General features: G+C 29.3%; 6 protein-coding genes across 12 annotated transcripts; 2 read left to right on the forward strand and 4 right to left on the reverse strand.

The window, feature by feature from the left end:
- Positions 1-167: 167 nt before the first annotated feature.
- On the reverse strand, positions 168-3,950 carry LOC130669944 (uncharacterized). The gene is made up of 2 exons (XM_057473108.1): positions 3,613-3,950; positions 168-2,175 (listed from the first exon to the last, which is right to left on the reverse strand). Exon 2 carries the CDS (start codon positions 2,079-2,081, stop codon positions 1,020-1,022), a length of 1,062 nt encoding a protein of 353 aa, XP_057329091.1. The 5' UTR covers positions 2,082-2,175; positions 3,613-3,950; the 3' UTR covers positions 168-1,019.
- Positions 3,951-4,627: 677 nt separating this feature from the next.
- On the reverse strand, positions 4,628-8,492 carry LOC130669943 (uncharacterized). Of its 3 annotated transcripts, none has more exons than XM_057473106.1 (3): positions 8,336-8,492; positions 7,953-8,219; positions 4,628-6,230 (listed from the first exon to the last, which is right to left on the reverse strand). In XM_057473106.1, the coding sequence occupies exon 3, from the start codon at positions 6,213-6,215 to the stop codon at positions 4,980-4,982; it is 1,236 nt and encodes a 411-aa protein (XP_057329089.1). In that variant the 5' UTR covers positions 6,216-6,230; positions 7,953-8,219; positions 8,336-8,492; the 3' UTR covers positions 4,628-4,979. The 3 variants fall into 3 exon arrangements, with proteins under 3 accessions (XP_057329089.1, XP_057329090.1, XP_057329088.1); XM_057473107.1 differs by having other exon boundaries at positions 8,342-8,471; XM_057473105.1 differs by lacking the exons at positions 7,953-8,219; positions 8,336-8,492 and adding an exon at positions 6,363-6,564 and having other exon boundaries at positions 4,629-6,230.
- Positions 8,493-9,688: 1,196 nt separating this feature from the next.
- On the forward strand, positions 9,689-13,888 carry LOC130670366 (mismatch repair endonuclease PMS2). Its single transcript, XM_057473753.1, has 5 exons — positions 9,689-9,905; positions 9,982-10,141; positions 11,355-12,598; positions 13,216-13,465; positions 13,545-13,888. The coding sequence occupies exons 1-5, from the start codon at positions 9,810-9,812 to the stop codon at positions 13,886-13,888; spliced, it is 2,094 nt and encodes a 697-aa protein (XP_057329736.1). The 5' UTR covers positions 9,689-9,809.
- Positions 13,779-15,640, reverse strand: LOC130670369 (glutamate-rich WD repeat-containing protein 1). 3 transcript variants are annotated; one of them, XM_057473757.1, is made up of 3 exons: positions 15,506-15,640; positions 14,507-15,400; positions 13,779-14,423 (listed from the first exon to the last, which is right to left on the reverse strand). In XM_057473757.1, the coding sequence occupies exons 2-3, from the start codon at positions 15,391-15,393 to the stop codon at positions 13,931-13,933; spliced, it is 1,380 nt and encodes a 459-aa protein (XP_057329740.1). In that variant the 5' UTR covers positions 15,394-15,400; positions 15,506-15,640; the 3' UTR covers positions 13,779-13,930. The 3 variants fall into 3 exon arrangements, with proteins under 3 accessions (XP_057329740.1, XP_057329738.1, XP_057329739.1); XM_057473755.1 differs by having other exon boundaries at positions 15,501-15,640; XM_057473756.1 differs by having other exon boundaries at positions 14,507-15,406; positions 15,501-15,640.
- Positions 15,501-18,687, reverse strand: LOC130670372 (diphosphoinositol polyphosphate phosphohydrolase 1). 2 transcript variants are annotated; one of them, XM_057473763.1, is made up of 3 exons: positions 18,129-18,687; positions 17,701-17,856; positions 15,501-17,496 (listed from the first exon to the last, which is right to left on the reverse strand). In XM_057473763.1, the coding sequence occupies exons 1-3, from the start codon at positions 18,225-18,227 to the stop codon at positions 17,197-17,199; spliced, it is 555 nt and encodes a 184-aa protein (XP_057329746.1). In that variant the 5' UTR covers positions 18,228-18,687; the 3' UTR covers positions 15,501-17,196. The 2 variants fall into 2 exon arrangements, with proteins under 2 accessions (XP_057329746.1, XP_057329745.1); XM_057473762.1 differs by having other exon boundaries at positions 17,692-17,856.
- Positions 18,688-20,896: 2,209 nt separating this feature from the next.
- Positions 20,897-23,728, forward strand: LOC130670371 (lysosomal thioesterase PPT2 homolog). 2 transcript variants are annotated; one of them, XM_057473761.1, is made up of 5 exons: positions 20,898-21,063; positions 21,137-21,225; positions 21,386-21,635; positions 22,563-22,681; positions 22,759-23,728. In XM_057473761.1, exons 2-5 carry the CDS (start codon positions 21,196-21,198, stop codon positions 23,110-23,112), a joined length of 753 nt encoding a protein of 250 aa, XP_057329744.1. In that variant the 5' UTR covers positions 20,898-21,063; positions 21,137-21,195; the 3' UTR covers positions 23,113-23,728. The 2 variants fall into 2 exon arrangements, with proteins under 2 accessions (XP_057329743.1, XP_057329744.1); XM_057473760.1 differs by having other exon boundaries at positions 20,897-21,225.
- The last annotated feature ends 9 nt before the right edge of the window (positions 23,729-23,737 follow it).

The following is a 23,737-nucleotide window of genomic DNA, read 5'->3' on the forward strand; positions in this document are numbered from 1 at the left end:
CATCAATAGGAAGAAGAAAATTACGTTTTTAAAAATACTGTTATTAAATTTGTTTTATTTTAATATTTAACAATAATACTATAATCAAAAAGAAAGAGGCTTAAGCCTAGTAGTTAAATTAAAAAAAAAAAACTTTCACATAGGTACTTATTTTTAATCAATTACTCTGAAAAATGAAAAACTTTAAATCTTAAATAATAATTCTCCATATAAAAGACAAATACTTATGTGAAAAAATATCTATTCTTTTTCATATAAATGACAAATATTTACGTGAAAAAATATTTATTTTTTAAGTGTTTAGTTTTTCTAGATTTACTTTATGTTGTAGAGTTTTAACATGGAAGATCTATTTTGCGTACATGACAGAAAAATTGTTTACGACATTTTCCAATACAATTTTGAAAATACTCATAGTATTGTTTCTTCAATTCACGTCGTAATTTTTTTTTAAGCTTCTTCTCTTGACTCGAATTAGTTTCCATATTTTTTCGCCTTTGAACACAAGGATTTTTATCTTTATAATTTGAATAATTATATTTAAATACAAATGCTATCTGATGTTTTCTTCTCTTGACATGCCCTTTAGCTTCGGTAAACTCCGAAGGGTCACTACATTCAACGCAAATTAACATTTTAAATGTATACGGTATTATAGAATTATCAAAAAATAATTTATAAGTTTCTGAAGAACAAGATTTATCAATGACAATTTTATGCTTATCTATTGTATATTGTGTGAGTGATCGATGTCTTACATCATCCATGTGCGCTATGGCCGACTCTTGAGTATGAAAGTAATTGTGACATACATAGAAATGGAAATTATTTGAATATCTTCCAATAAAGTTTTCAAAATATTTTAAAAATATATCATCTGTTATAGGTAGGGTTGATTCAACAGTCGCTGAATCATCAGAGCCTATACTTGACTGATCTGTAGAATTATTTATGTCAGTTTCCTATTCAGAATCTGAATGTATTTCAGATTCATGATAATTAACCGATAGATCTGAAATTTATTTTCTCCAATTATTTGAAGTCTTGTATAGTTTTGATAATAACTCGGATTTTTTCTCTCGTAACTTGATCGTATGATCATCACAATCAATATGTTCACTAGCGGTTTCGTATCCATCAATGACGTATTGACAGGCCCAGCATCTTAACTGTTTGAAATTGACTGGGTAAATACTGTTGGCAGACAATTGTTCACAAAAATCCGGTGACAAAAGTTGATTATTAATGTCTTTATCTTTTATCAATTCTTTGACAAGTTTTAAGTGACGCGCATCCTCTGTATGTTCTAAGGAAAGGTACCACCGACAAAATACTTTATCGCATAAATAACAATAGTATTTATAGCCCATTGGAAGAATGAAATTTTTGAAATAACTAACAAACTCATCAACGGGTCTGTACCAGGGCATTAACTGATGTTCATTACCAGCATGATCTATCACTGAACCTTTAGGAATTGTTTTTTTACACAACATACAAACAACATCGCCTGGAATATCTGTAAAATTTTTAAAGAAAAATCGTGCCCTACATCGATGTTCTGTATCCTTCTGGTGTTCTTTCCACAATTGTTTGATGGAACATATAAAACATGTCAAAACTTTTTCATCATCATTTTTATACTTAAAACGAATGTAATCTGGATACTTTTGGTCATCATTTCCAACATCAGTATCAGATTTATCAACTTTTGCGAGAAATAAACTGTGTTTTGCTTTATGGCTCAGTCTATTGATGTGCTCAGTACTTTTATCAACTGGGATAGTTACTTTACATGAGTAACATTCTAAATATACAGATTCAGATCCAAAGATATTATTTTCAACAAAGAGCTTACAGAATTCAGAGGAAAGCGAAGTATCGGTAACGATTCCTCGGCTGCGTTTTTCGTGTATCAAAAGATTTCGATGTACCGCATCTTCTGTATGTTCAATTATCAAGTTAGATGATGAATAATTATTTTCACATAAATTACAATAATAATCATCAGCACGTTTAGCAATAAAATTGTCATAATATTTAGGAAATGGTTCCTCCGATTTTAAATTATTCTCTGTCATTGTAACAATCGTTAGAATTAACTTTTATTTCCTGATGTTATTTTTTCGATTTTAGTTAATCTTATATATTTTTGATTAGACGTCGTTACTTATCCTGCAATAAAATAAATTAGATAAATAAAACAAGCACATAAATTATTATAACTACGAGTCTTATCAAGGCACCCTTGATGTTTTATTAAAATATCAATTCAATGATTTCGAAATAATTCGCTTGACAATAATCGCATATGGTCAGTGAAAAAATAAATAATCATTAGTTTTAAAATCACTTTGCTAATAAAATATATACGAGGTTTAATACTCGAAGGGGATTATTACTCTACATATTTAATTGAAAAAAGAATTTTAAAATATTGATTTAAGAGAATTTTCCAAGTTCTTCATATTCATTTTGTAGTTTTTTTTTTTTAATCAACATTAAATTTGCTTATTTTAAAATATGAAAATTTTCAGCTGCCCAAGTGGCATAGAGACAACTTCAAGATGTCTTGTAACAGAACAAGACAAATTTTATTTTGTCTCAAAGCCAAGTTTTTTTATATAAGTAAGACGTACAGATGTTGGTCCTGGAAGCCATAGAAAATTTGTTTTCTTTTTTTCGTTCTAAAAAAGTCATTTCAATTAAAAAATCATTTAGATGATATTTGTCATTCAATTTTTGTCGTCACTTGTTTGTGTCAAGTCTAATAAGCAGATTTTTTTCGGTGATGTAAATTTCTGATTTTTTTGTCAACATTTTGGTGCCTTATCGATCTATCAAAAAATTGCCATCTTAAAGATGTCATAAAGCCAAGTGTGTTAACTTGGGTGTCTATTCCTTGATTTAAAAAAACGATTCAATTTTACTATTATATACATTCAACATTGAGTGAATCGTTTTGTTTGATAAGGATTGATTTCAATGAGTGTGAATGTAACTGACAAGTAGCAATTTTAAAAATTTTAGAATAAATACCCAAGTACATAGCACACTTGGCTTTGTGACACCTATGAGATAGCATTTTTGAGGCTGTTTTTTTTTACCGATCGATAAAGCGTCAAAATGTTGACAAAACAATCAGAAATTTAAGTCACCAAAAAAATATCTGCTTAAAAGACTTGACTCAAGTGACGACAAAAAGTAAATTACAAATAAGTCATCTAAGCGATTTTTCAATTAAAATGACTTCTTTCAAAAGGGCAAAAGAATACAAAATTTCTATGACTCCTACGGCCAACATCTGTACGTCGTATTTATAGAAAAAAACTTGGTTTTGAGACAAAATAAAATTTGTCTTGTCCTGTTAAAACACATCCTAAAGTTATCTCTGTGTTACTTGGGTAAATAAAATGTAAGAAGAATAAAAATTACAAAATGCGTATTTAGATAATTGAAAGATCAGTACGCGCCTTTTTTTCAATTTCATTATTTTAATTTATTTAAAATTTATAAGTTCTCTCATGTCTGCTACATTCACACTCATTGATTTTACAGTAATCATTTTTTAATGAGTGTAAATCTCATGCTACGTCGTAGTTTATTACTTACCATGGAAAATAAGTTGTATTGATTATTAATTAATTGTTATGTTGATTATTATATTTTATTATTGAACAAAAATAAAAAAACTTTCAAAAGTTGATGGTATTGTTATTGACTAGTTTGCAATTGAGTTTTAATTAACGAATAAGTAATAAAAAAAGTTTCTCATACGGTTTTGTATTACATAAACTGCGTCACATATTCGGGAAGTACTGGCATTTGTTTTTAAATATGTTTTCTATCATTCTCTTACTCAGTTTAAGGGGATACGCAACCGGACCTCTTTCTCACACTCAGAAAAATAAATGGGACTATCTTTGTTGCACTCGTTGAGTAAATGAGAATTTTAAAACAATTTTTCTCGGAGACGAATCAGAATTTTTGAAAATACGAAATTTTTAGCCCTCTGTTAAGGTTTTAAAAAACGCTAAAGACTCTCTATTTTAGGTTTCTAGTGTTTGTCCGTAAATTAAATTGAATAGAAAATCGGTTACCGTTACCCCTTAATAGGTGATGACTACAATAATTGACTGAATTATTGTTTTTATTGATGATTCTAAAGTTAACCAACATCTAATAATTTTCAGATTTTTTTCGAAACGATAAATTAAAACATAAAATATTTAAAAAAATTACACCTCTAGTTTTCTTCATTTTCTACATGTGCATATTCTTAGTTTTATTTTTTTTTGTAATTGATTTGTTAAAAAAAAAATTAAAAATATACACATGTAGAAAATGAAGAAAACTAGAGGTGCAATTTTTAAAAATATTTCTTTTATAATTTATCGTTTTGAAAAAAAAACCGAAAATGATTAGATGTCGGTTAACTTCAGAATCATATTTATTTTCAATGCAAACTGTCGTACAATCATATTTTACTTGATGAATAAATGCTTCTGATTGGTCAATTCACAAGTATTTGTATTTATTTACTGCAAGTTTTATTTGTTAGTAAGAATAACATTTAATAGCAAGTATAAAATTTTTTTTTTCAAAGTATTTTTATTAAATTATTAAATTTAAGAATGATATTAAAATCAAAAGAAAACAGGGTCAATGCTTAATTATACACAATTAAAATAACAGTTGTTATTATTTAAAATTATTAAATAACTAAACATGAATGAAAAATTTTATAATTATTTTTAAATATGGATTTATATTTATCTTTGTTTTTTTATTGTTTTTAATTATCTTATAGCTATTCTATATGAAATAAGGTTATATATTTCCGCACTTAGTTTTCAAAAAATTTAAGTTTTCTAATCATATCAACTATCAATTATAATTAAATCTATATAAACTATTTCTTATTTAAATTATCATCTCCATCAACTTCCCATCAGACGTAATAAATTCTCTTTACATTTTCAAAGAACTGTAGCTTTATCATCAGATGCATTACTCTGATCATGAGTTGTCTCAACATCATCTCCAGCTTCACATGAAGACTTTGCAGTTGTTTCGGACTCATCATTAGCAGGAGATGGACCACCAGTACTTTTTCTAGTCCCATGATAAATTTTATTTTTTCTTTCCAGCAATTCAGTTACTTTTTCAGTGAGTTTGCTGATGTGCTTATCACTGTCGATGTGTTTGTCATGATTTTCATAGCCATCAATAATATAATTACACACCCAGCATCGCAATAATGTGGAATCGAAAGGAAAAATCATGTTATTAGATAATTTTTTACAAAAATCAACTGACAGAGCTTCTTGGTTGATGTCTTCCTCTTTGATCTTCACAACTTTTCGATGTCTTCTACTTCGTGCATGTGCTAAAGCACCAAACCAGCGGCTATTGATAACTCTATCGCATAAGCAGCAATAAAATTTAGTGCCCAATGGTACGATGGAATTCTTAAAAAACGTAATATATTCATCAGGTGGTCGGTACCATGGTATCAACTTGTGTTCATCAGCAGCATGGACTATTATTGAACTTTTAGGAATATATTCATGTTTACAAAGCTTGCACATGACTTTGTCACCTGGACAATCAATAAAATTATCAACAAAAAACCGCATTTTGTAAAAATGTTCTCTGTCTTCCTTGTGGGTTTTCCATAACTCTGTGATAGAACAAATATAACATGTTAATATTTTATGATCATCATCTTTGTATCCATAGCGAATAAAATCCGGGTACTTTTGATCAGCTTTAGTTTTATTTTCATTCTCTTGTTCCGCTGGTTCTTTAAATTCGAAAGTAAGTTTTTGTTTACTTTCATGATCTGGATCACGAGAATGTTTTTTAGCGAATTTGAATGATATAAGTAAGCAATCACATGTATGACATTTCAATACTCTGGGATAAAATCGAAAAATTCCATTTTTTACAAATAACTCGCAAATATTTAATTTTGGTGGACGTTCTCTGTTTATTGTATGACTCAATCTTCTATTTATTATTGAATTTTCATGCTCACTGCTATTTATATGTGACATGACTGTAAATAATGATGGCATGATAACTTTACATAAATGACAAATGTAATTTTCATTACGAATCTCAATAAAATTATTGAAGTATAAGAGAAAATCATCTTGTAATTTTGCCGGTAGTGGACCTTCTTTTGTTGGACTACTTGGTCTTTTAGACATTTCTATTTTATTTATCTATAAACAAAAATAAAATTGATAAATATAATTAGCTAATGAAAATGATGTTTCATATCTTTGATATATACATACATATATATATTTAAATACTTAAAAGTAACCTATTACATTGAGATATTGCATACTTACTATTTAAATGTTCAGAAATAATTGACAGCTTTCAATTATTAATCGCATTGTTATTAAGTAGTTTATAAATTCGTTTAAGTGTAAATATAAATTTACCTATGTATATAAATAATAAGATGTCGAAGTTTGTGATGGGAATGAAACGTAAACGATAGAAGAGTTTGAGGGCAACGATGGCCCGCCCACTCATGTAAATAAATAGACCATGTTTTTTATCAGGGCGCAAGTCAGTGAGGGTATGCGATTTTGCGGTAAATTTAAAATCATACCGGAAGAGGAAACTGTCCGCAAGTTACATTATACAATGAGCCTCTTCCTGTCAGAAAAGAGGTTAAATATTTAGGACTATACCTAGACAAACGACTAACTTGGGCCAAACACACCAAAACCAAAAGGAAAGAGCTTGGACTCGAAGTACGATGTCTGTCCTTCTCAGAGACATCATTTTGTTTGCTATTTGAATAATTTTTTATAAGTATACTTATAGACCTTTTAAAAAGCCCGTAGATGCCAGAGTCTAATAATGGTCTAGTTTTGCCTAAGAACGGTCTAATAATGGTCTAGATTCTTATTATTTATGACTATTCCAGACAGCATTCAAGTCGGAATGACTGCTTTACGACGTCCTTTTGAAGGCGTCTTCAAGAAGTCTTATAATGACTTCTTAAAGGTGTCATTTTTAAGAACTCCTAATGAAGAGTTCTTGAAGACTCCATAAATAAGACGTCCGTTTTGTGACGTCTAAATGTATTCTTTTTTAAACTTCTTTATGAAGTCAAAATTAGGAACCCCTTAAAGACGTCATGGTAAATTCATACTGAAGTCTTATTTGCGAAGTCAGAAAAAAAAAAAACTCTTTTTAAAGACGTCTTACTGAGTTCGCTAGGTGGCTCATTCGACATCTTGAGAACTTCTTTAAGATGTTGATGAGACATCCAAATCATAAATAGGAACTCTTTCAGAACTCATCAAGATGTCATTTTTCTATCTGGGATACCTAGACAGACGACTAACCTGGGCCAACACACATCAAAAACAAAAAGAGCTTGAATTCGAGGTACGACGTCTACACTGGCTAATTGAAAAATTATCTAAGCTTTATCTAAATAATAAATTAAATATCTACAAAATAATCATTAAGCCAACTTGGACGTACGGTATACAATTTTCGGGGACAGCTAGTAACTCTAACTTGGAAATACTTCAAAGATTCTTGAATAAAACCATCAGGAACATGGTTAACGCCTCCAGATTGTCTCCAACGCCATAATACACAATGACCTAGGCGTTTGCCGACTACCAAACAAGAAATCACGAAGCTAAGCCCGTGTTAAGAACAAAGAGTAGAAAACCATCCCAACCCATTGACAACAGAACTACTAAACAACGTGATAAACAGAAGGCTTAAAAGATTTAAACCACTGACCTAAAAATTGTTTACAATAAAATAGTGGACGTTTACTAATACCTGTCTTATACACACACATCATAAAAATTATTTATTGTTATGTAATAATAGATTGTAATTTAAATAAATAAAAAAAAAATTTAAGTTATATTGTTGTTTTATAATATAATATATATATTTACCTATTTATTAGTTATTAATTTAAATAAATTTGTTGCGATGTCTCGTGAAAGTTTCATGGTGACATTTATGCAAGTGCGCCCCTCGTCCTGATGATTTATATGTGTCACCACAATAATATATTAGTTGTTATATTCTTATCATTGTTGTATAATATATCCAATAAATTAGACAAATAGCAACAACAATTTTTAATAGGTTTCTCATGAGAATAATCAAAGTAAATAAGAAAATCGTCTTCCAATTAAGCTGGAGATAAATTCTAGTAACTGCCATTTCATTTAATTATTCATGAAAAATAAACAAATTCAAATTATATATCAAATTGTCATTAAGTAGTTTGTTATTAAGATTTAATTAACAAGTAAGTATTAATAAGATGTACTTATACTGTTCTATTATCTATTTTATAGAAACTGCGTCATATGTTCGGTAAGTACCGGCACTTGTTTTCTTACATTTTGGGCATGTTCAGAAACACACTCTGGAAGAGAAATATTAAACTCCTGCGTTCAGAAATATCCTCTAGTCGAACCATAGATGCGATTAAACATTACAAAGGTACTAATCACACTTGGATAGAAAATTTTTCACCTCCAGAGTGTATTTCTGAACACGCCCTTTCTAATAATGGCATTCTCAGGCTGTGCCCCGAACCCCCACCATCAATTTGTAAAAATATTCAATGACTTACAATTGTCATGACCGTATTAAAATTTTATTAATCAATTAAAAAAAATTTTAAGCATTAATTTAAAAAAGAGCAACGAAAAAATTACTTACAATTATTAATTAGAAGTTAAAAAAAATTTGTTAAATAAATTTCAGTAAAATCTTCATGTCAATTTTCAAAAGTTGTATTTTGTTAGAGCGTAGGCGCCTATTATTTGAATGTAATGAATTAGTTTGAATTAATGTCGCTAATTAGCGACAGCTTGAAAATTTGACAGTAAAAAGTCGAAATTAAAATTTTTTTTATGTAATTCAACAACATGCGATTCAGTGACTCACCAGGCGATGATCTAGTTGACAGTTGGCGGGAATTTGAAAAAAAATTTTTTCAGTAATAGTTTAAGTAAATAGTTCATTTTTATGATAATTAATCAGATTATTAAATGATTAGGACTTCCTTGTAAAAGACGATACTGTATGAAAATGTAACTCAGGAAGAGTCAAAAAATCCACTGGGGTCTTAACTAAATTTTAAGTAAAATTACACAAGAGATAACTAAATTTATTACTTTCATTTCACTCTCAATAGTTGTATAACACTAAATTTTACTTCACTATTTAATTATTTAAATAATTAATTTATAATTTAATTAAGACGCGTTTTCATTTGTTTCTCTATTCGCACTCAAGTGGATAAACGGTACTATCTTCGTTGCACTTATACAGTAAATGGAAACTTTGTCCAAGCTTTTCTCGTAAACAAATGGAAGTTGTCAAAAAATTGAAGTGCACTTCGCTAGTTCATAGAGTAAAGCATCGGGTCTGTGTCTTTATTTAGCGTTTAGGGTTTTTATCTCAGAGAAAAGCTTGGACAAAATTATCTGAAAACGGTTCTTAATAATAAATTTGTACGCACGAAACACGTAAGGAATTGGCAGTTACCGCCGCCGTATTGGAATATCGTGCGCGTGCAAGTCGGCTAGAGACTTAATGGGTCGCTTCTATGGAAAAATACTAATCTTAAAAAAAAAAATCCACTGTGAAGCGCATGCGGTTTAAAAAATGCGCGCGCATTGAAGCCGGCATATTTTTAAAAATTGTTTACGTCAATTGTCAATTCGCCGGTAATTTTTAATTATTTTTTATATTTATCGGAAAGAAATCAGGTGTAATATTTGAATAATATAATGGATAACAATTTAGAAGCTATTGCAACGACTGAAAAATCTCGAAAAATAAATGTCATTAGTAAAGAGACAGTTCATCATATTTGTTCAGGCCAAGTAAGGTTAAGATTATAATAATTTATATATTTAGTTTATTAATTAAGCAATTAATAAATTAATTGACCAATTTCAGGTGGTACTGGATCTTGCTGTAGCAATTAAAGAGCTAGTGGAAAATAGCGTTGACAGCGGAGCAACGTGTATTGATGTAAAATTAATAGATTATGGTAAAACGTCAATCACTGTCAGTGACAACGGCAGCGGTGTTTTGGAACAGGATTTTGTAGGACTTGGTAAAGTTACTACTCAATTAATTTCATAAATATATAATTGGCTTCGGTACAAATCTACTTTGACACGAGTGAATATAGCAAACATTAGACAATTCATGACTTTTAAATAAATTAATTCAAATAATGGAATTGAAAAAAATGCGCCTACTGGCTTTTCATGGATCAAAATACGAATTTTTAAATTTTTATTCTACTTACATTTTATTTATTTATTCAAAAATTTAAAAAGTTTATGTCAGTTACATTCACATTCATTACTTTGACTACTAATGATTAAATATCATTTTAAGTTGAAGGTTCCGAGGAATATTTCGGATCCAGGTGGTTAGTTAATAACAAATTATTATTTAACGCAACGTCTTGCAAATATATTTTTGCTTCATCAGGGGATTATAATGTTAATGTCTGATTGTTACATTTAGAGCTATGATTTATCTATATATTTTATCTGTTATAATAAAAAGAATAGACATGTTAACAATTATGAGTGTAAATGTAACTGACAAGTAGCAATTTTTAAAATTTTTGAATCAATAAATAAAATGTAAATAGAACAAAAATTGAAAAATGCGTATTCAGATCAATAAAAAATCAGTACGCGCATTTTTTAAAATTTCGTTATTTAAAATTTATAAATTGTCTCATGTCTACTACAGATGTGGTCATTAATGCCTGGTACACTAAACGTAGCACAGCACTTTAGTTTACTGCACTTTAGTGTACCAGGCATTAATGACCATATCTGTACATTCGCGCTCATTAATAATTGTAGACTTATTTGAAAACAAATAACAAGGCATTCAATTAAGATCGACGATGTTGATACCTTACATTATGATTGTCTGATAAAGCAAGAATAAATTTACGAAACTTTGTATAAAATAATAATTTGTTATTAACTAACCCCTGGATCTAACATTCCTCGGAACCTTCAACTTAATTTATAAATTACGGGATCGGAACCATCAACAAATTTTTTTTTTTTTTTATCTCAATCACTAAATTTTTTTATTAAACAAATTTGATGAACCTCCAGTTTTATTTTCGATTGCCCTCAATTGACAGGAAATTATTTAAAAAAATAATAATCCTGAATTTAGTAAACAATTAAAAATTTTTTGATTTTTTTTTCAATACAACATTGAAAAAAAATCCGAAAATTGATAATCGTCCGTTAATTTCAGGATCACTAAAAAAAATCGATGAATTATAGGCTTGAAGCATCATACGTCAAAACTTCGTGAGTTTACTGATCTCCAAGATGTATCAACATTTGGGTTTCGTGGCGAAGCGTTAAGTTCACTTTGTTCGTTGTCAGACGTAACAATAACAACAAAACATTGTGAGAATGAGCATGCATATAAATTACAATTTGATAGAAATGGAAAACTGGAAAAAAAAGAAGTGTGTGCACGTGAGACAGGAACGACAGTATGCGTTAAAAATATATTTAAAAGTCTTCCAGTCAGGATAAAAGAGTTTGAAAAAAATATAAAACGTGAATTTTCAAAAGCTATACAAATTTTATATGGATATTGTTTAGTATCTACAGGAATCAAAATAACGTGTACTAATAAATTAGATAAAAAACTAGAAAGTCTTATCGTTGCAACAAATGGAGCTGATAATGTTTTGGAAAATGCTCATTGTATTTTTGGTAAAAAAAATCTAAATGGAATCAGTCTAGTGGATGTGGTACCGCCAGATCAAAGTATTAAAGAAGAATTTAATTTACCAGAGGATATAATTGTTGATTTTACATGGGAATTTTATATAAGTAGTTGCGAACATTCAATGGGTCGGGGGACACCAGACCGACAATTTTTTTTTGTCAATGGCCGCCCGTGTAATTTAACTAAAACATCAAAATTGATAAATAATTTATATCATAAATATAATAACAAACAATATCCATTTATTTATTTGAATTTAAAATTAAACCAACAGTCCGCTGACGTTAATGTCACGCCAGATAAGCGAACGATATTTTTATTACAAGAAAAATTAATATTTGCTACAATTAAAATGAGCTTACAGAGTAAATGGAGTAAAATGCAGGGTAATTTTAGTGAACAAACTTTAAATCAATTACAGGTGTCATTTAAACGTAATTTTGTACGGAAAAGTTCAATTTCTCCGCCGTCAAAAAAACCACTACTGTCATCGAGTAACTCAAATGAATACGATGATGGTTTGAATAATGAACAATGTAATTATGATTCAGTTTTAAATAGAGGAGAAAAAATAAATATTGTTGAAATAGAAAAACTACCGGATAGAGAAATAAAAATAGATATGGAGACAATAGTGAAGGCTGTTAAATTAAAAAGTGAATTGAAAGAAAAAGATGAAAATATAGATTACAAAATTAAATTTCGAGCTGAAATTGATACGGCTAAAAATGATGACGCAGAGGAGGAATTAAAAAGACAATTGACTAAAGAAAATTTTACTCAGGTAATTTGAATTATTTGTTTAAAATAAGAGACCCAATGTCCGACCACTTGTGAGATAAGTGAAAAAAAATTACGTGATAAATTCAGATTTTTAAATAATTATTTCATTAAGGGCATTCTCAGACAGTACCCCCCCCCCCCCCCACACTTTTTAAAAATATACAATGACCTTCAAGTTATTATCAATTAAGAGTTAAACAAAATTTGGAAAATAAATTTAAGCCTAGATAATTTGAATTATAAAATTGACATGAAGATTTTACTGAAATTTCTTTTCCAAATTTCGTTGAACTTTCTAATTGATATCAAATGTAAGTAATTTTTTAAAATTCTATACCTCAACGAAACTGCACAACGTTGTCCTTTTATCAATTTTTGTTAATTAATTAATTAATAAAATTTTAATACGGTTATGACAATTGAGTCATTGCATATTTTTAAAAAGTGAGGGGCACTATCTGAGATTGCCCTTAACAGTAACTTTTTTCATCTGTCATTTGGAACAATTATATAAATATATATTGTACTAAAATAGATCGGCTATTAGGTCTCGATAGCTATTGAATCTGTAAACTTAATCAATTATTGCTTGTTACTACTTCGTTATTAATTTTTTAGATGGAAGTAATTGGTCAATTTAATTTAGGATTCATAATAACAAAATTAGACGGTGATATTTTTATTGTAGACCAGCACGCAAGTGATGAAAAATATAGATTCGAAAAATTAAACAACGAAACAAAATTAAAAACCCAAAAATTAGTAATACCAAAGCCTTTAAATTTGACAGCTGTCAACGAGACAATATTACTTGACCACCAAGATTTTTTTCACGCCAATGGATTTACTTTTGAAATATATGAAAATGGTGATATTTCTCTCTAATCATCAGTTTAATTTTATTAATCATAAAATTTGTTAAAATATATCTGTGTTTTTATTTTTAGAGCAAGTTGGTAAGCGAGTAAAATTAGTGGGGATGCCAGTAAGCGGTAATTGGCAATTTGGACAAACAGACATTGAAGAATTGATATTTTTAATAAAAGAAGGCGACTCTGAAGGTATAAATAGTAATCTTCTTAAAGGAAAAATTATACGTCCAACCCGAGTTCGTGACATGCTGGCATCGAGAGCTTGTCGGAGTGCAGTGATGATTGGTACAGCTTTAAATACTTCGGAAATGGAACGTTTACTAACGCAAATGAGTCAAATGGAAAATCCATGGAACTGTCCACATGGTAGACCCACCATAAGACATTTATTATCTCTGAAGCTCTTACATAATTCTTAATATCAATATTAATAGTAACAATAATTATAAAAATAATTTATTTTAAACACTAATAGTACGAAAGATATTAAAACCAGAATGAGCTGTTGATATCAATGTACCAGGACACTGAGGATGCCAGTGTAATTCTTTAACATCTGATTGACCTTGATGAATAAACATTAATTGCGGTGGTAAATTTGCTAATTCATTATCACCGGTGTTTGATGAGTCTGACTCAACAGAAAGATCCCACTGATCAATTTGATCATCAGCTCCACCGGATGCGAATACTGCCGATTCATCTGGATGCCACTCGACAGTCGTAACTGCTGTCAGATGTTGTTTGAATGTTGCCACAGGACTAATGGGCTCAGATTTATTTGAAAACTGCCGCAAATCCCAAATTTTAACAGCACCATCGTCGCCTCCGGATACTATGAAACAGCTTTCTTTTTTGTTCCAAGAGATGACGTTTACGTCTGCTGAATGAGCGCCTGATGCGGTCAACATGCATGCCGACTGCGGACTTACTCTCGTATCCCAAATTTTAATGCTAAATTAATATAAAGAATAAATTTTAGTAAAATAAGAATGGTTAGTTTTTTTTTTTACGAACTATATAATATTATTTAATACCTTTTATCTACAGAGCAAGAAGCTAAGACATTTTTCTCACTAGGCGACCACTGGATATCTTCAACACTGTGCGGAGCATGTGAATTATAAGGTCGCTGATCAACATTCCAAGAGGCATTGCTAGGTCGCCAAAGATGAATGTTTCCTTTACAGTCTCCGGAAGCCAGTGTACCAGGTTCCGTAGGACACCAGTCGAGTCCATATCCTTCAGCCAAGTGACCTTTGAATGTAAAGAAAGGTTTCGGACCCTCGGCAAGTTTCTCAGCCTTTTTATTATAAGCCGTCAAAGTTGCTGGGCTCTCTAATGCCCTCAACTGCTCGTCTAAATCCCACAAGTTAACTCTACCCAACTCGCTCCAGCTCGCAGCGAAGGTCGCACCTGACAATTGAGTACAACGAACTCTATTAACACATCCCTGATGTTTTATAGAAGCGACACTCATCTTTGGACCATCATCAGCATCCTCGTCTTCGGAATCACTTGATTCGTCATCACTCTCTTTACTTTTATTGGTACCAGTTAAATTTGTTATCTTCATTACTAGAAGATTGTTCAAATGCGTTTTGGCAGCTTGAGTTCCCGCCAGTAGATACATAGACAGCGGATAATGTTCACGCGAGGATCCAAGATCATCGAGAATTACATCGAAACTCAAACAGGGAGCTCCAGTTTGCGCACTATGTAGCATACGATAAGCCGATTCATCGACGACCAATTGCTCATCTTTTTCCAGAGGTTTACCTGGTAAGTAAACTTCACTTTCTTTATTAACATCACCTTCATTTTCTTCGTCTTCCACTTCCTCCTCTACATCATCAGCATCCTCATCCATTGAATCGTCACTCTCATTGCTCTGCTCCATTTCTTCTGCTTTTATATCTTCCATTTTTCTTCTGCAACTTATTAATTTTTAAATTAAAATTTTTAATTTTTCAAAATTATTTTCAAATTTAACAAAAAAAAAAAAAAAAAAAACAAAAAAAATCAACTCACCTAACCTCCAATTTAAAATACTATTTCATATATTTTTATGAAAATTCAAATATTAAAAAAAAAAACTAATTTATTCACTAAATTATTTATAGATTTATTGTGCCAATACACAATATTTCAACACTCGAACAATAAAATTGTTAATTGTTTTTATCACGTGTTTATAAAAATACACGTGTTTCGTATGATGCCTGACTGAAATTGAGTCACGCGTCACGAGTTGGTACTGTTTCTTTAAATAAATTTGAAAATAGGTGTCAGCACTTTGAAATATAATCAATTATCGCCTCTGCCTCTCGAACTTGATTACTGGCTAGGCATGGGTTCAAAACTCAGTCAGAATGGAACAGTGGTTTTTACCACTTAATGACAATAATTAAATAGACCTCGTTTAGACAACAATTCACGCAGTCTTTTATCAGCCAGAACAAAAATAGAACATTAATTTTAATTTACAGATAGAGGAGATCCGCGACGCAGCTAACAGCCAGTTGATGTCAATAAAATATAGAAGTTTTATGGTTTTTTCTTTATTTATACCTAACATGTATGATCTTAATAATTAAATACATAAAGTGTGAAGTCTTTTGGTCCTGAGATTCATCTCATCGCCGATGATCCTGGCGCTAACAGACAATGAACAATTTTTGGATTTTTTTTTTCAACAAATCAATTACAAAAAAATAAAAACTAAAAATATGCCCATGTAGAAAATTTTAAAAGCTATAGGTGCAATTTTTTCCAATATTTTTTTTTTATAATTTATTGTTTAAAAAAAAAATAAAAAATTATTAGACGTTGGCTAACTTCAGTATCATTCATCGCCGACCTTTGGATTTGTTCTGGTTTAAAAAATGAATTTGATTTGAATTTGAATTTGAATTTGAATTCGACTCAGTTGACCGGATATGGGATTGCCTAAATCCTAATAATGGGCATGTTCGGCCGACCTAAGTCCTGAGCAAATTTACTAAGGACTTAGTAAGATTTCATATAGTAAATATGCTTTTACTATATAAAATCTTACTAAGTTTACTCAGGACTTAGTTCGACCGAACACGCCCAATATATATACCTATAGGTATATTAGGTAAGAGACCCAGTACCCGATCACTCATGTATTTGTATATCTATATTTACTAAATTTTACGATATATATCTATCTATACAAATACATGAAGTAATCGGATAGTAGGTCTTTTACCTTACACTTAAAAAAAAAATCAGCTTTCAAATAATTAGATACTTACTAATAGTAATTATAAAAACATGTACATTAGCATATAAATTTCTCTTTATTAATGTATAATAATTAATCTCCTAGCTGGGAGTTTAATACAATTTTTTATTTCTTCTTTAACTTTTGGTCTTTATTCTTTTTTTTTTTTTTCTAGCGTTCTGCATAAATGAATAGTAAGTAATTATGACAGTTAATAATTATTTTTTCTTTCCTTCTTTTTTTCATCATTTTTTTTTTGTTATTTTTTTTTTTTTTTTGTTTTTTTTTTCAATATATAAAATACAAGTGATAGAGTTATCGTTGTCACTGCAGTACAACATCGTCGCAGTACAAAAGAGGCGTTTTTATGATGATAATTAATGATGCAGATATAGATGGAGATGCTGATGTTGATGATGTGATGCAAAATACTCAGTATATTAATATTATAAAATGAAAAATTAAAATTTTTTAACATTAGCTATGTTTACTGAGATGAGGATCAGAAGTTGAATTGGTTACAAGCTGAATCGGAGTAGGCAGAGAATGAGGATGAAGCGGTGTTGGGTTTGTTGATGCACCACGTCGTGGATTTGTATTACGTAGACTGTGAATATATGACCGTTGGACGGGTTTGTGTTGTGCCAATTGTATCAATGCGTCAGATATTGTAAACCATTTTCTTTTCCGTCCAATGTTACGTGAATCTTCCCATTCTGGTAATTCTTCAGTGACTCGCATCACCCAGACTTGGGTACGGTGTTTATGTTCAATGTTCTAAAAAAAAACAAAGCAAAATTTGATTTAAATTACTTAGATCTTGGCAAACAATATCTTTTAAATTACAATAAAAAACATTGGCATCAAACATTTCTAAAGATAAATTCTTCGAAACAACACATAATGTTTTCAGTAATTAAAAATAAAAAGATAATGCTCTAGACTTAGATAATAAAATGATTTTTTAACTACTTTATGAACCTCAAAGACACCAAGACATCGTCCTAGATGTCCGAGGACACCAGCTTCTTCTCGCACTTCGCGGAGAGCAGTCACAGCTGGATCTTCATCAGGCTCGACACCACCTCCAGGTACTATCCAACTATCGGGTCTTCTGCTTGATGTCACCAGCAGCACCTAATAATAATAAAAAAAAATAAAATAAAATAATTAGCAATTCAATTGTCTAGATTAACAAAGTATTTAAACATATGGGTAAATTTAGAAGCATCAACAACAATGAGAGTGTTGATTGACTTGATTATTTATATAGATGTATGGAGCAGGTTGAGCAATATGATATATGTACAGACATATATTTATGATAGTAATAATAATAATAATGACAATAAGGTGAAAAAAAAATAATAAAAAAGATGCTAGTGGGCAGTGCCCTCTAGAAGACTTACCTCATCCTCGAGGTCGCTCTTGACGCAAATGCACGCTGCTCTACGTCTGTAGCCCTCAGAATCATAAATACGAGTAGAATTGGGCTTTTCTTTAACCATTATAAATTAATAAAACAAAACTAATATAAAAATTATAAGATTAAATTAATAAATGTCGTAATTATTTGTCAAACGGCCAGATTGGCCATCCTATTATGCCACATTATCCTAAGGATGTTTCGAGCCGACATTATCGACCTGTTTTTTTTTTTTTTCTTCAATTACACTTTTATAATTGTTTTAAGTTTATAATAATTTGCCAGAATTCGGCTTCTGTTTAAAATAAATTTTTAAATAATCCAATAAGTTTTATGTAATTATTAGCACTGATAAATGAGATAACACTATTCGAGACACAGTATTGTACAACTTGATCGAATATAACCTTAAAAGTTTCAAAGTCACCATTCAAGATGAAAAACAGCGACACCAGAGCTTTTTATGTTACCACTAAATGCGCATGTGTGACTTTTAATTTTAATCATTTTAATTAATGTCACTGTTGTATAGCCGCCAAGTTGACTATAGTTCGACGAGGTTCTTTTTAATTCGTCCTTCGGCACTTGGAGGCGTTCAGCTCGCGGAGAAAGTTATAAAATGAAAGCGCGCGATATTTATGTTTGAATTTGAATTTATATCAAATATTTTAGAGGTTTTAAATTTACTTGAATAAAACTGATGGTTTGATTGAAAGGAGAACAGTTATGTTTTTTTAAGATACTTTACACAAAAAACTTGTTACTTTATAAAAGATATAATATTCTAACTCTCAAAAATTCACCAACGTTCACGTTGCTTATTAGGCTCCGAATGAATTATATATCTTGAGTTTTTTTGAATGTCCCCGTTCTTCGTCTTCTCCAGGGATTCTTCTCTTCGGCCACAAAAGAGGGGGTGTATGAGTAGCGACGGTGGTTGCGCGCGCTGTTGTTGAGTCCCACCATCCCTCACTTTTTTCCCCTCTCAACAGAGCGAGTCTACGCAGACATTGACGTCACAGCAACTTAATTTTCCCGGGACCGTCGGCCATGGAGTCTCGACCTATTGTTTTCAGCTTAGGCCCAGCAAAATAATCCCTTAATTGGTTTTTGAATATTTTGGGAAAGTTTTGCCAAGGAGAGGTTTGTAGTCGTTAAATGTGAAATTAAACATCTGGCAAGGGATCCTCATGGGTTTTTCCAAAATATTAATTCATTTTATATTCTAAATTACTTTTGGACATAGCTCAACTGGTAGAGCTCAACTATGACCATTACAATAATTCTATTCGTATTTCAGTTTTTTTTTTATTTTATATCTACTTAAATATATAAGGTATTCGAAAATTCCCGCTTATACATGTAATTGTTTTATTTCCCCTGATAGCCACCTTAACTACAAGTTAACTTTAAGTTACTGCTGTATTCTGAAGGCAATTAAAAGGAAAGGGTTGGATGAGAGCAAGCAGTTACCTTTAAGTTGACAGTACATTTGTCTGTAACTTTGAATTCAACTTGACTACAAGTGTTACTGTCAGACAATGACATTAACATTTTTTTTATTTTTCCTATGGGTATTTTATTTGTTTATTTAAAAAAAATAATTTTTTATGATCTTGAAGTTAGCAGACAATCAACAATATTTGGATTTTTTTTCAACAAATTAATTAAAAAAGAAAAACTAAAAGTAGAAAATTAAAAAATCTACTGGTGCAATTTTTTAAATTTTTTTCTATGAGTATTTTATTTGTTTATTTAAAAAATAAATTTTTTTTTCAAGTCTGATACTTTCAGTATCATTTTATGAGCGTGAATGTAACTGACAAGTGGGGATTTTTTAAATTGTTGAATAAATAAATAAAATGCAAGTAGAATTAAAATTTAAAAAATGCGTATTTAGATCAATGAAATATTAGTACGCGCTTTTTTTTCAATTTCATCATTTTAATTTATTTATTTGTTTATTCAAAATTTATAAATTGTCTCATGTCTGCTACATTCACATTCATATCATTTTTGAGAATGTAATGATTTGTTACTTAAAATAATTCATAATTATTATTTAACAATAAAAAAAGCTATATATAGTTATATATAACTATGAATTCATATTTTTTTCTATATATATATATATCAATTGCTAAAGCTAGACATCAATAATATGACTTTTATCATTAAATTTGAACTTTTGAATTTATTTTAAAATTTTTTTGTTTAATACTTTCTCAGAATACTAGTTGTGTAATTTTTTATCTTTCATTCAATTCGTTTTGAATTTTGAAAATGCGATCACATGAAGTTTAAATAAAATATCTTATAATTTTTTTTATTTAAAAAAAATTCAAAATTATCAACTTGAAGTTTTTCACTGCATCAATTTTTGGAGTTCATTATATTAAAAGTTTTTGAAATATTTTTATTTTACATTAAATTAAGGAGGTATTCTGGTCTAGCAATTTAAAAAAATCGATTCTTTTTTTTAAATACATTTTCATACTTTCCAAATATTAATAAAAAAATTCGATAATCAAAATGTTTCTTTTTTTTTTTTATTGCGTCCGTAAAATCACCTCAAAATCTAGCCTCTAGACCAGAATACCCCCTTAATGTTCAAAAATTTTTATTTTTAAATAAATTTAATTATAATAATGAAATTACTCTTAATAAGAAAATTTTGATTTGAACTACTATCGATAAACAAGAAACTACTTCTCAACGTTGATATAAAAATCTCTAATTTTTCACTCGAGTTATAAATTCTTTGTTTTGAAACAAAACCAGCAACTGAAGGTTATAAATTTCATAAATCTGATAAACTTATTTGTCATTCTCATGGTGAACAATAACAATAGATGTAGTGTGCAGATGATTAGTTTGAATATCAAGTTTGTTTGATTAAAGTTTATTTAAACGTCAAAGTAATGATGACTACAAATAAATCAATTTTATCGTACTGTTGTTTATTTATTTTTATATTAATTAATCCAATAGAAAGTGCATCTTATCGTCCTGTTGTAATTATTCATGGAGTCCTTACTGGAAGTGAGAGTATGGAGCAAATCAGTGCTCGGATTCAAGAGGTAATTTAAATATTTTTATTTAAATCTCCATCACTCTACAGTATGTATATTTGTATTAATAATTTACGTAATTAAATTTGATTAAATTAATTACTAGTATACGTTGATATTATTTTTTTAAAGGTTCATTACACTAGTGTTATTAGTAAATTATTTTTAGACACATCCGGGGACACAAATATTTAATACGCCACGTTATGCAGGATGGAGTAGTCTAGAGCCAATGTGGCATCAAGTAGAAGAAATTGGACAAGATTTAATGGCAATTTCAGCAGCATTCCCTGAAGGCATTAATTTATTAGGATATAGTCAAGGTGGATTATTAGCTAGAGCTATTCTCCAGAGGTTTCCAGATCATAATGTCAGAACTTTTATATCATTAAGTTCACCACAAGCTGGGCAGTATGGCAGTAAGAATTTATAATTTATATTTATTTTTAATAAATTAGCGATTCTATTTACAGCAAACTTAAATATTGCCTTTTAAGAGCATTTTCAGACAGTACTTCCCACTTTTTTAAATTTTTAGTGACTTCAAAGGCCAGTTTTTCAAACCCAGTTTATTTCATCCGAGTTTCAATTAATATTACTAGTATATCTATACATTAATGCCATATATTTATACCAGCAATAATAATTTAAACTCGGATTAAAAATAAACCAGGTTTGAAAAACTGGCCCTAAACCGTCATAAGTATCAAAATTTGATCAATTAATTAAAAAAAAAAAATTAAAACCTTAAATGAAAAAAGGACAACGTAGTTGCGATTTTGCTGAAGTATAGAATTGGGAGTTAACCAAAATTCGGAAAATAAATTTCAGTAAAATCTTCATGTCAATTTAAAAATTTTGTCGGCTTAAATTTACTCAACAAATTTCATTTAACTCCAAATTGATGACAACTGTAAGTAAATTCTTTAAAATTCTATATGTCGGTGAAATTGCAACTACGATGTCCTTTTTTAGATTAATTAATAAAATTTTATGTTTTGTATATTGTTATTGTATATAATTAATAAAAGTTTATGACAGTTGACATTGCATATTTTTAAAAAGTGGAAAGCACTGTCTGAGAATGCTCTTAAATTTTTTTAAAACTTTTACTTATTTTATTAAACTTAAAATCATATTTTAATTTTTAAATAAATAGTTCATTTAACTAATCAAAGATGAACAGATTTTTTTTTCCAATTTTATTATTTGAGCTAAAAACTTGTGCAAATATAACCATATGTAATGTTTGCATTGAAATTTTTAATTGAAAAAAATTATTCAATTTGAATTTTAGTTTAATTTATTAAATTGTAATTAATAATTATAAAATTTATAATTTTCAGCAAAATTTTTGCATTTATTTTTCCCGGGCTTAGTTTGTGAAACAGCCTTCGAATTATTTTACTCAAGAGTTGGCCAACATACAAGCGTTGGAAATTATTGGAATGATCCTTATCATCAAGTAAATAAACTATAATTATTATTCTTATTATTTAATTATTGCCGGTTATTAAGGTTTTCATTATATTTATTTTTCAGAAATTGTATTTTGAATATAGCAAATTTTTACCATTAGTTAACAATGAAGAACAATCAGGAAATTCATCGGACTTTAAATTGGGACTTACAAAATTAAAAAAATTAGTTTTAATTGGCGGTCCTGACGATGGTGTAATCACACCCTGGCAAAGCAGTCAATTTGGTTATTATAAATTCAATGAAACTGTTGTCGAAATGCGGAATCGTGAAATATATCAAACTGATGCTATCGGTTTAAAGACCTTAGATAAAGCAAATAAATTAATGACTTACACAGTTCCCGGTGTTACCCATGACCAGTGGCATAAAAATATGACACTCGTAGATTTATATATTTTACCTCATCTTGATTGATGATTCATATCAAATAATTGTAGTATAAATTTTTAAAAACTTTATATATCAACAATTAATTTTTATAATACTGAAGTTAGCTATGATGCTGAAGGTAGCAGTCATTAAAAAAATTTATTTATTTAAAATAAATAAAGTAAATACTAGCAGGCAATAATTTTAAAAAATGCATGTGAAGAATTTTCAAAATTTTTCTTGTGGATATTTTTTAAAAATGTTTCTGATGACAATTAAATAAGTAATTAAAAACACAAAAATCTTCAGATGTCGGCTACTTTTAGCATCATAGTTAGCCGACGTCTCATAATTTTTGGAATTTTTTTAAAATGAATTAAAAAAATTGCACTTACAGTTTTTTGTAATTTCCTACATGTGCATATTATTATTTTTATTTTTTTTCTTGTAAATGATTAGTCGAAAAAAAAAATCGAAAATTGTTAATTGTCTGCTACAGGATCATCAATTATTGTTACTAGTTAATTTAATTTAATAGGCCTACAGAATCTTATAGTAAATTTTTTAACGATAAATTGTAAATTAAAAAAAAGACTGATGTGAAATTTACCAGAAAAAAACTCAGTTTTAAAAATAATCTGATTTGAAAGTACAATTATTGACACAAAAT

Source organism: Microplitis mediator, chromosome 6 (assembly GCF_029852145.1).
Source record: "Microplitis mediator isolate UGA2020A chromosome 6, iyMicMedi2.1, whole genome shotgun sequence".
Lineage (NCBI taxonomy): Eukaryota > Metazoa > Arthropoda > Insecta > Hymenoptera > Braconidae > Microplitis > Microplitis mediator.

Bases quoted from the DNA above. Each gene is read 5' to 3' on its own strand.
- LOC130670369 (XM_057473757.1), bottom strand. From the start codon at position 15,393: ATGGAAGATATAAAAGCAGAAGAAATGGAGCAGAGCAATGAGAGTGAC. The intron at 14,424-14,506 runs GTATTAAATAAT...ATATTAATTTAG, and splicing joins TCTTGCTCTGTAGATAAAAG to CATTAAAATTTGGGATACGA.
- LOC130670371 (XM_057473760.1), top strand. From the start codon at position 21,067: ATGATGACTACAAATAAATCAATTTTATCGTACTGTTGTTTATTTATT. The intron at 21,636-22,562 runs GTAAGAATTTAT...TATAATTTTCAG, and splicing joins ACAAGCTGGGCAGTATGGCA to CAAAATTTTTGCATTTATTT. The intron at 22,682-22,758 runs GTAAATAAACTA...TTTATTTTTCAG, and splicing joins GGAATGATCCTTATCATCAA to AAATTGTATTTTGAATATAG.
- LOC130669944 (XM_057473108.1), bottom strand. From the start codon at position 2,081: ATGACAGAGAATAATTTAAAATCGGAGGAACCATTTCCTAAATATTAT.
- LOC130670372 (XM_057473762.1), bottom strand. From the start codon at position 18,227: ATGGTTAAAGAAAAGCCCAATTCTACTCGTATTTATGATTCTGAGGGC. The intron at 17,857-18,128 runs GTAAGTCTTCTA...TATTATTATTAG, and splicing joins AGAGCGACCTCGAGGATGAG to GTGCTGCTGGTGACATCAAG. The intron at 17,497-17,691 runs GTAGTTAAAAAA...GTTTTTTTTTAG, and splicing joins GTGTCTTTGAGGTTCATAAA to AACATTGAACATAAACACCG.
- LOC130669943 (XM_057473106.1), bottom strand. From the start codon at position 6,215: ATGTCTAAAAGACCAAGTAGTCCAACAAAAGAAGGTCCACTACCGGCA.
- LOC130670366 (XM_057473753.1), top strand. From the start codon at position 9,810: ATGGATAACAATTTAGAAGCTATTGCAACGACTGAAAAATCTCGAAAA. The intron at 10,142-11,354 runs GTAAAGTTACTA...GATGAATTATAG, and splicing joins ACAGGATTTTGTAGGACTTG to GCTTGAAGCATCATACGTCA. The intron at 13,466-13,544 runs GTGATATTTCTC...TTTTATTTTTAG, and splicing joins TTTTGAAATATATGAAAATG to AGCAAGTTGGTAAGCGAGTA.